This window comes from Etheostoma cragini, chromosome 11 (assembly GCF_013103735.1).
Source record: "Etheostoma cragini isolate CJK2018 chromosome 11, CSU_Ecrag_1.0, whole genome shotgun sequence".
Lineage (NCBI taxonomy): Eukaryota > Metazoa > Chordata > Actinopteri > Perciformes > Percidae > Etheostoma > Etheostoma cragini.
In genome coordinates this window covers 10,371,049-10,382,237 of record NC_048417.1, presented here as the reverse complement: position 1 = coordinate 10,382,237, position 11,189 = coordinate 10,371,049, and the positions used below count along the sequence as shown (strand labels likewise).

At 43.4% G+C, this 11,189-nt stretch overlaps 1 protein-coding gene across 1 annotated transcript in view; it reads right to left on the bottom strand.

Annotated features, from left to right (window-relative positions):
• Positions 1-2,487: 2,487 nt before the first annotated feature.
• Positions 2,488-11,189, bottom strand: part of bcor (BCL6 corepressor) — a 29,912-nt gene continuing 21,210 nt past the window's right edge. The window contains exons 9-13 of the mRNA XM_034886030.1: positions 7,345-7,511; positions 6,835-6,980; positions 3,839-3,916; positions 3,542-3,695; positions 2,488-3,445 (exon numbers count right to left, since the gene is read on the bottom strand). Coding sequence (XP_034741921.1) covers positions 3,115-3,445; positions 3,542-3,695; positions 3,839-3,916; positions 6,835-6,980; positions 7,345-7,511 — 876 coding nt within the window. The 3' untranslated portion in view covers positions 2,488-3,114. The remainder of the gene's footprint in view (positions 3,446-3,541; positions 3,696-3,838; positions 3,917-6,834; positions 6,981-7,344; positions 7,512-11,189) is intronic.

Below are 11,189 nucleotides of genomic sequence, written 5' to 3'. Positions count from 1 at the left end.
TATATGTAATATGTCCTTAGAATTCTGACTTTATGTTATGTTATGTTACATATTTTTGTATCAATTATTTTTGATCTATGTGGGATTTACCATCCTTATCAGACCAAATAAGCTTATTTTTATGGCAAAATACAACATCCAAACTAAAAAGAAATGAATGAGAAAGAAAAGACCTGTGACTTAACAATAGACATACAAATGAACTTTGACCACAGGAGAAGACAAGTATTATAAGACCACCACCCTTGCTATGGTTTTGTGCAGGGTTCTCAAAATTATGTATTTGCAAGCCTCTGATAGGATGTCAAGGCTGGGTTGGTGCCATGAAAATAGTCACAACTAGTTGGGATCGTTTCAACCGCAAAGAAATCCAGCACTGATAACAAAAACATGTCTGTATCACTGAAAATAGTGTTTTGTATAGAGCTAGTTAATAATGCAGAGAAATATACATGAACCACACAGTAACAATCACATGAAGCTGCACACAAACAACATTAGGTCTACTTGTTCCCATTCTGGTGCATTTTATTGACTGTTTTAGGAGATAAGGACATTTCACAATAGAGTGGGTGATGATGACCATGAAATGTAGCCATGAAATGTAATACCATAATAGCTGGTTGTAAAAGGCTTGTGTCCTGAACATCCTGCTCTTCAGTAATGAGGAATGTTAGTCAGAAACGCACTCTTGAGGTTAAGTGTGGCCCCACTTCTGCCTTAGTATATTGTTATTGTCTTTGGATTGAGAAACTAATGTCTGCCAGGCTGAACTTTTTTCAGTTAGCTGTGCGACAGCCTCTTGTCACTCCAAAACATTTACCTGGAAATGTGAAATGGGTCAACTCAGCTTTGACTTGGTTACCTAAACCTCTCTGAACTTTGGTGCTGAATAAAAACAAACACTTTCATGGGGTCCCCTAACAGCTCACCTGGTTCAGTGTGTGCCCCATGTACAAAGGCTCATCAGCTGCCCAGGTTTCAATTCCACCCTTCACTGCATGTCATTTCTGGCCTCTCTGCCCTCACATAGCTTCAGCTGAAAAAGAATCTTTAAAGCATAAGCATTTTCAGTTGTTTTCAGATCTTGAATGTTTGATTGCTCATGTGAGCAAAGATTGAAACGGTGATCTAGAGACACTGAAAGCATGTTCAGGATGTTATGAAGACATTGCCGGATAAGTCTACTGAGGGGCCTTGGGTCGTTCTTGTGCCCCTCCCTAACTTTATGTCCCTCCCACTATCTGTAGCCTACTTTGTCAATGTACCCAGTCACACTCTTTATTTGAACCAGTACTCCTATAACTGGACTATATTACCTGGCCCCAGTTTTTTTCCTGTCTTAAATTAGTTCGTGGTGTTGAAGAAACCTGTTGATATTCTATATTTTTCATCCCATGAAAAAACAAATCCAAAAATGCATTCCCGAATTCCTTACCCCGCATGCAGCTCTGAGAACCAAAACCTATTTGTTCCTACACATACAATCTTTTAAAAGAAATGTTACATAAATTAGAGTTAAAAGTGATTCTCTTTTTTTGTCATTTTTGCTATTTTGGATAATATCACAGGGAAATGAAATATAATCAGACTTTGGTTACACAGACAGAACTTGTTAGTTTGATCACTTCTGGGTTTTGGGCTTTCATTAGACATAATTCCTTTAAAAACTATATTTTGACACAGGGCCAAAAGATCCAGTACCAACCAACTTAACGGGGTTAAATGTGATTGGTTTGGGAAATTGCAACACTTAATTTGTACTTGACCAAAACAAAGGCCCACTTTGCCCTGCTGCTAATCCCATTTTAAGAAAACGTCTTTTGGTCAGTCATACTAAATAATAATGACTTGTATTTCAACATTTTAGTGATCATGCCAACTATTTAGTACTAAATATGTATCATTTAAAAATAAAATCAAGCCCTACACAAATGATTGCGCACTGAAGACTCATTAAGTTCACCGTCCAGTTACAGCTTTTGCACACAAGATGGCACTGCAAGCCACAAGCTGTTCAGAATGGTGGGGCAGCAAATGGGAGTCTGAGATCACTCATGGCTGTAGCAATAGATTGCACGACACCAACAATACAAAAATATTCCAAGAGATGGCAATGTAGGATTGTGTTGTTCACACTTCGGCAACATACACGAGTTGCATACAATAATTAGGCAAGAAAACTCAATTTGACCGAGCAGCTGGCAAAACTTTAGTTTTCACTGCCCAATTTAATTCAACACTGACAAAAGAGGCACAGTATACATGTTTCATCTTGCAGTTTGTATATTTATTTTAAAGCAACTTCTTTTGTAAAATATAAATACAAATGAGATATTTTGATTACAAAGTTAAAACAAAAAAGAACACACCAAAATTACTTTACTGCAGTAGCCTCCCTGTTATATACAAGCGCTGTGCCGAAGGGTAAATATCAACATTATCTTAAAACTTTATTATACAAACAGTTTTGTAGTTTTGCTGTTGTTAACTTACAGACTAAACAGGAAGCAAATTTTAAACATTAAAAAAAGATACAACAAAATAGCCTGAGGCTCAAGCGAGCGCTAAAGTCTGAGGAGAAAAAAAAAGAAAAAAGACTAAAACAGGACATCATGTGCTTCCTATAAACAAATACCACATTCAATAGCACAGTCTCAGTACTATCCTGTACAGCTACACACATGCACAATGTGCTGCGCGTTCACACACTCCATCCAATCACTGACAACACGACTACACTCTGTTGCCATACAAAATCTTTCAGAGAAGTCGTGAGCAACATCCCCCAAAAAAAGAAATCTCTTGATATTTTATATATATTTATATATATATATATAATATATTTATTTATTTATACATATATTAATTTATAAAAATAAGACCATTATTAAGTCTATTGAGTCACAAATGTATTGATTCTCAGTTAACGGAGGGAAACGTTTCAGCAGCCCGATCAGCCAGCATGTCAGTCCATCTGTACAGCGCTGGTCCAAAGCAGGGTCAAAGCGTGCAAACTAAGAGTCAGGCTAAGGCATCATCACTACCCCTGGTTGGTTCGTAAGCAAACTGCAGTCGTAAAGGATTAAGGTCTGGGTTTAGTGTCTCCAAGGGTCAGGATGAGCCCAACTTCCCAATGGCCTTGATTTTGTCCTTCAGTTTGTCCCCTGGGTGGTCCCAGCGGTCGTCAAGACACTCCAGTGTGGAGCCCAGAAGAGCAGCCAGCTCACCGCTGTCTTCCACCAGGTCCAACAGGTCCTTACTGTCTGCATGGAAGCCTTCCAGCTCCTCTGGGCAGGAGAAGAGCTGCGACAGAGAGGCCTGCCGGTAAAACTCTGCCTCTGCCACTGTCACCACCTCCATGTGGGGGAAAGCCTGTCGGAACCCGCGACCAGACATCCGCAGCCAACGAAGCACGTCTGACAGTAGCAGCCAGTTTCTTGGCCTGAAAGAGGAAATTAAGCGTTGTTCAGGTTTGAGGGCAGACAGAGAGGGCACATTTGTTTTAAATTGGAGTTTGCTCTTGAAATTGAAAGCTCACCCTTGGGAGAGGGACACCTGAATGTTGTAGCAAGGCAGCAGAGGGCGGTCAGAGAACTCAAACTCAAACACCTCCCTTTTATCATCCTCATCCTCATCCTCTGGGCCCGGAGGGTCGGCCAGGATGTCATAGACACCGCCCTCCTCGCTCAACTCTGATACACAAAAAAAACAAAAATAAATATTAGTGAGCATCTCTATTATCATAAAAGACGTGTATCACTCAAAGCTAGATGGCATTTAAGATGTGATGAAGTGTGACATTGTAAGCAGTAAAACAAACACACAGAGTACTCACCACACACAGCGCTGCCATAGAATTCCCAATAAAGCCCCGGGTCGTCATCTGAACGGCCCTGAAGGTCAGCAAAATAATCTATGGAGAGAAGAAAGAAGCGAAGCCTGTTATTCAAAAGCTGGAGCCTTCGGGACAGGCAACGAGGCAAATACAATTGCCTTTTAAAACCACAGCAGAAAAAATGGATAAAGAGCACAGTAAAATAATAGAGAAGGAGGAGGGGCGGTGTCAAGAGAGAGAAGAGAAACAAACAGAGCAAATGTTTTGTGGAAGGAGGGGTGGGGGTGCTGATGGTCAGGGGCCAGCGGCTGTACCACGGGGGAGGAGAGTGACTGTCTCCGCTGGGTTGAGCTGGCTCAGTTCAGAGCAGAGCTGCCAGGAATCAAACAAGAACCACACACAGTTGCTGTGCGCATACACACACAGAGCGAGAGAGAGAGCGAAGGAAAGAGAGAGAGAACGCGCGAGCGGGAAACAAACAAGCGGAGGGAGCTGGATAAGCACACACAGCAAGAGCAACACGCAATCACACACACAGAGAGCGAGGAAGAGAGAGCGCAAGAGAGAGAGAGCGAGAAAAAGCTGGGCTTTGTGCCAGTGCTGAGGCGTGGGGCGTCTGGCGTGTGTTTGGAGGGATTAACGGCCTTCAGATGAGTGGGACCAGGTGGAGGGAGGGCAGCAATCGCTCCCTCTCACTCATTTTCTACGGTGTTCGATCTCCCTCGCTCCCTGCTCTGTCAATCTAGCAGCTATCGATCTATCAATCCACAGTCTTTTCAAAATTCAACACCATCTTTACAGCCGTCTACATATAAATCTCCCTTTTGCACTATACCGGTTCACCCTTCTGTCGACCGTGAACTAACACCTGTTCATTTTCACCCTGATCTACCATCTTTTCTCCTGTGTCTTGTCTCTTTTAGCCTCTGGTGCGTCTCAGATTAATCGGTTTTAACTAGCTAGATGTTCATGTAATATTAAGCAGCTGGCTACAGAGGAAGCGTGTGTCTGTGTATGCTTTCATTTCCTACGCCTGTACACAAACTCGTGTTGTCTCGACTTAACTGCAAACATTCAGACGAGCCCTCTCAACATTCACGGCCCAAAGACAGACGACGTCAGACGGTAGCGCGGCAGCCTTGTAAAAAGACACACTCAGGCGCTCACACGCACAAATACAAAAGCAGAGTCTCCAGCCAGAGTGAAGCCCATTTCCGCACGTACACTGAGCAAACACAGTTGGCGTTGCTAAGAAACCTGATAGAGGAGCTCAGAGGCAGCCGCACGCACCCCGGCGGGCTGAGACTCCCTGTCTAACAGGTGGTCGAGGGAGGAGGAGAGGAGCAGGGGGAGGGTGCCGGAGGGGAAATGGGATGACAGAGACAGACATGTCTCGTAGCGACAGTTAGGAGGTGGAGGATGAGGATTTACAGAGAGGGAGTCATACCAACAGGTTGCACAGAGGTCAGAGAATTGAAAGAACAGCAAACAGTGAATGAGTCAAGATTTGGGCATTTCGGAACTCAGTCGCGGGCTGATCTTTTCAACAATTTAATCTTGCCCCACCTTGATATCCACTCCTTGTTGCACCTGTTGTCAAAAAACCCTTTCAACTAATTTCATTTAATTTTTTCTAGCATATGTGATTTTGTAATTCACGCATTAACATTGAAAACGTCAAACGTAGATGCCCCATGCAGAACACTTTACAACTGTCGGGTTGGATGGGGTGTTACGGCCTTTGACTCTTTTCCTGCTTAAAACGTTAGCTACATGATTGTCTTCCCAAAAAAGAAAGACCCTACGCTTTTCAGTGTCTATAATTAAAAGCCAGACACTGTATTAGAGCCAGACCAATATATCGCTGGGCCAATATTAGGCATTTTCCCTATTGGTATCGGCATTTATAGTGGCCAATAAATAAATATTTAAAAAATAAAATAAAAACAAACGAAACACCCTTCAACCATGTTATAAGTTTTGGCGTTGCACAGTTTGTCCACCAGAGGGCACTCTACAACGTCCCTGTTGGCTAACTAATGTTAGGGAAATCTGTTTTGTTATGCGTTTCTGGATTACATTTTTTTTTTTATGTAAACATTATATTGTCCAATATATTGGAATATCTGATTTTTAAGTCACCCAATATTCGTATCGATATTGGCGTTGAAAATCCTTTATCGGTCGGGCTCTACACTGTATAGTATTAAGTCGCTGTAAGCTGTAGCCTTCAGTCCCCAATTCTAAACAGAGGCAGAAAATTTGGAGATTACTCCTTCACATCGCTTTGCAATGCGAGAAAATCTCAGACTTGAACTGGGCAACGTTCTCTGTCAGGTAAATCAATATCTCAGTAGTAGGCTATACAGTGGAATTGCATATTAAGTGGTTTGGAGTCCTTCTGTACATTCTGTACATTAAAGGCAATAAAAACAGTAATTTCAATGTGGTTAGATTTGGAAAAAAAAAAAACGAGGTCATTATTTGTCTAGGCATTTGGGGGGGATTTAGTGATCAATAACCAAAAGGTGCAATTTACAGATTTTGACTAACTTTTAGTAATAAAGTGATAGGACTGTAGGCCTGTTGTTTCTAAGTCTTTTCCAAAATCATCTAAAACAGCCTTATCCATAAAAGATGCATGTGTGTGATTTGCAATTGTGGCTTCTGCGTACTAAGGATGTTTTATGCCAATTTATGGATAATTATTTTTGACTTAAAAATAAGTCCTTAAATCCCTAAGTCCTTATATTTTTGTACCAGGAAATTACATTTGATCACAATCAGTCTCATATTCTGAATGGGCCTGATGACTGAAGTCAGGGGAAACCGGTATTTAGCAGTTATGTTATCTCACAAATTGTACAGATTTATTCTCTAGAAAATGTCCATAGGTGGGCAGGGTGAGCTTACAGACTGCAACTAGTGAAGTAAATATTTCTAAATTTCTGACTAAACTGTGTCTGACTAGATTGATAATCCAGCAAGGATCTTACCAGTGAGGAAGCGCTCCATGCTGTCGCTGTGTGTCATCTTGAGCAGGCCACGGCCAGAATATGTGGCCAGGGTGGGGTCAGCACCGTAAGACAGCAGGACTCTCACAACGTCCAGGTGGTCATTCTCTACAGCATCGTGAATTGGTCTAGATACACAAATGTACATTCATTTTAACAATAACCAGGAATAGCACTGACATTTGTACTGATACAAATTCACCTCTTTGTATAGATGGAGTTTAAAGATCCATCAGTTTCCTACAGACTCCCTATTGTACATTTTACTAACATAGCGATGAAAGCCCTAGCCTTTCCCAATTAAAACTGCAGCTAATATCTTAAATCATTGCTCTTGCCAAGCAAATATAAAATCAATGCCAGGAATTTTGCTATGTGAGAACTCAAGTGCGTTAACTGATGACCGAGCCTAAGCATTGTGGACGAGACGTTCACAATGCAAGCAGAGGTTTGTGTGATTTTGTGTGTATACGATTGAATGTGTTTGTTTACCTGGTGCCGTCCTGTGCACTGCAGTTGATGTCGGCCCCGTTATCCAGCAGGTGTTGGACTATGCTGAGCCAGCCACGTGCGCATGCCTCATGGAGGGCACAGTACCCGGCATAGTCTCTGTGATTCACCTCGCATACTCTGTTCTCCAGACAGTACAGTACAACCTCCTAAAAAAGAGCCAACATAGAGAGACAGAGTAGGGTTTAGTTTGTGAGATTGTGTGTGTATGAATTTATGTTTGGCGACAACCCAAGCAAGACAAGACCAAACACACGAATGAGACGAAGCAGACACATATGCAAACAGTCCTTTCCTTTACAGTTCCTGTAGGAGAGAAATTAGAGAAAGGAGGAACTGAGTGTGTTCCTGTGCCGGACAAAGACACACTCACACACACAAATGCTCGATAATACTAGAGCTGGCGCCAAAACACACTGAGGAAACTAAGTGTGACTCAACTGTATTTGGCCTGCCAGATTCTACTTGTGCATGTATGAGTGTGTGTGTAAATGTGTGTCTGTGTGCCATGGTTGGGCTGGGACACCACTGTGGCAGCCAGTTACGATGGTTGGGCTCTGAGAACAGCATAATGGAAGTGGTACAAAGAGATTTGATAGAGGCGCTCAAGAGCTGGAAGCGTTTCCTCTGGTCTAGCCCTGTGACAGGGCATCCAGCACTAAGTAGTCAGACTGGTTTTTATTGGACAGGAGCAGTGTCTGCTGCAACCAAACAGAGAGGATATACAGAGATAGGGAGCAGTCCAGCAGTGTGTTGACATGGGGCTTGTCAGAGACAAACAAGTCTGTGTTTCAACACTGCGGGTATGCGTTTGTATATGTGTGGATATGCAACTTAGTGTGGGACTGGGTAATAGTATTTGCAGAACCTTGGAAAAAAAAAGAAGGTATATATATGTGTGTGTGTGTGTGTGTGTGTGTGTGTGTGTATATATATAAACACACACAAGACCAACAAATTCAGACACCGTACTGAGGGGAGGATCTCTCTCTCTCTCTCTCTCTCTCTCTCTCTCCAAAGAGGGAAGGAAAAGTCAGGCAACAGAAAGAAAACACACTGACACAGGGATAAGAAGAGGGCTAGAGAGGGTGGAAGGAGGAGAGGAGAGAGAGGCAACACCCTAACAGATGACAGATTAATTTATCCGTTGATGAAATCTGCCAGAGATGTCCTCTGTGCTGCAGCTGATAATAACAAGAGATGAAAGGTTGGGGTGTAGTCGGTGGTAGTGCAAAGTGTGCGTGTGTGTGTGTGTGTGTGTGTGTGTGTGTGTGTGTGCGCGTGCGTGTAGAGGGGTAGAGTAGTGTGGTGGTAGGAGTGAACGGAGGACTCCCAAGCCGGGGAGGTAGAAGAGACAATGAGGAAAAGTGGGTGAAGTGAAAAGCACGATTAAGGGAAAAGAAGGGAGCAAGAAAAAGTGCAAGAGAGAAAGAGAAACGTGGGGGAGAGAGACAGTGCTCCAACTGGTTTTCGCTTGCTGCCAACACTCCGTTCGCCTGCTGGAGAAAGATTCAGGAGCGCTGTGCCGAAGCTCCCCTCTGGGGGATTCCACTCGCTCTGTGTGTGTCTGTTTGTGTCTGCATGAGTGTGTCTGTCTGTGTGAGTGAATGAGAGCAAGTGTTGGAGAGACTGACGGGTTGAGAGAGTTGATATGCAGCTTGCCTAAGTGTGTGTGTGTGTGTGTGTGTGTGTGTGTGTTCGCACATATTTTTGTGCCCCTGACGAGTATGTGCGTGTGTGGAGGAGGCGCAGCGCTAAACCTCTGAAGCCATGTTTAATATCGCTGGGAGAGAGCAAGGAGCTTAGCACGAGAGCCCTGGCGCGCTCGCCTGCAATCAATGCATCACTCAGACATTTAACCCCTTGCAGCGCTGCCTTGTATGTTCCTGAAATACAACAGAGGTGTGTGTGTGTGTGTGTGTGTGTGTTTGTGTGTGTGTATAAATGGCTATAACATGTGCAAGCAATGCATGACTGGCTTTTCCTGTGCGATAAAGAGCCAAAAGTTTAAGCAGCAAAGTCAACGCGTGCCCAGACAAGTGAAGCGTGTGGATGTGAGACTGTGTGTGTAAGAGCCAGCCTGCTGTTGAATGACTCCTGTGGTAACAGAGCAAGCACAAGAATATAGCCTCCAATGATCTCAGAGTGAATTAATCTCACATTGCCAAAAAAGAAAATAATCAGTTTTTATATATAATATCTGGTCACTATAAATGCTTGTCTCAATCAATAGCCTGCTCTGTATATTAATGCTCATCAGATACACCAAATGATCTTACCAGCATCATTTAATTTGGGTGGGTACAACAGTTGCTGACTGTTTAAGTGTGTCGTCATACCAGAACATTGTATCATAAAATTAATTCAAATGTATTCACGAATATAAGTTGCTGAAAGCTTGGGGACGAAGTCATAGGGCTGTGGTTGGCGAGCTAACCGCTAACATGTTACACACTACAGTAGCTTGCCTACTACTAATGAAATGGCACCAGTTAGCCAAAATAGCTTGCCAAGCTAGCTGGCTTGCAACCGCTCCAACGATGAGTTTGAAAGCTAGCTAGCTTGGTTGCTAACTGTTAAAATGTTTAATTCAAGTGAGTTTTTGTTTTTCCTCCACTGTTCTCGCAGACCTACTTAAAATCAAATGGATTAATACAGCTCATTTGATAGCTTACTTCCTATATTTTTTGTTCCCTCAAAGTCAAGACTATTTGCTACCGGTCAAAGTTCACTAAAGTTGAACTCGGAGGATTTGCATGTAAAGTAAATCTACTCAAACTGCTTCATTTTGGGTCCAGAATCATGTCTGGTCTGACTGGGCACTTTAAATGCAATCTAGTTTTTCTCTTTGCTTGATCATACATGGATTTGACAAGGAAAATCAGAAGCGATTCATCTAAAGAGAATAAATGACAGATTGCACCTTTATCTGAGCTTTCAATGGGCAGAGCTGAGGGGCCCCGGCACGAGGGGAAGAGGGATGAAGACATCCGCAGAATCTCTCCTCATTACCATTTCAAATGCTCAGAGAGCGAGGCAGAGGAGGAAGAGAGAGAGAGAGAGAGAGAGAATAAAAAGGGAGTGAGGGAGGGGAGGGAGGGGAGGAAGAAAGAGAGAGTGGGCTTTCATGTGCAGAGGCACGGATCGCAAAACTAAACGAACATGAAATATGCACAGTGTTGGCCGGGCATCGGGAACAGAATAGTGTGTGTGTGCGTTAAATTACATGCATGTGGTCATGAGGTGATTCTGCATGTGCAGGTCTGTGCACAGAAAAGAATGGCAGTGTATGTGCTTACTGGGTAACAACTGCTGTTTCTCTGTATGTGTATGTTTGTAGTGAGGATGTAGGCTGTATGTGTGTATGCGTGCGTACGTGCGTGTGCATGCATGAGGTGATTCTGAATTTGCATGTGCCGGTCTGTGTGTGTGGGCGATAGCAGCGAGTGTGGAGAGTCGACGGTGTGTGCAGCATATGTTGGAAGAACACGTCAGGATGCCTGTGCATGTGCTTACTGGGTCATAACGGGTGTTTCTCTGTGTATGCTCTGTGTGTGCGCTGGTGATCAGGATGTGAGTTGTGTGTGTGCGTGCCTCCGTCTCTCAGGCCCTCATATCTCTCTGCCTGTGTGCGATAAGCCCAGAGCTTGCGGCGCTAAAACACCAGTGTGAGACAAGCACTCTGCGCATCTACAGGCTTGTATGCAAGTGTGTGTGTGGGGAGGTATGCATAAATTGATGTGTCTCTCTGCGCACGTCCTTGTGTGTGTGTGTATGTGAGTGAGAGCCCCAGGGGTCTGCCCCAGGCTTATCACACACAGGCAGTG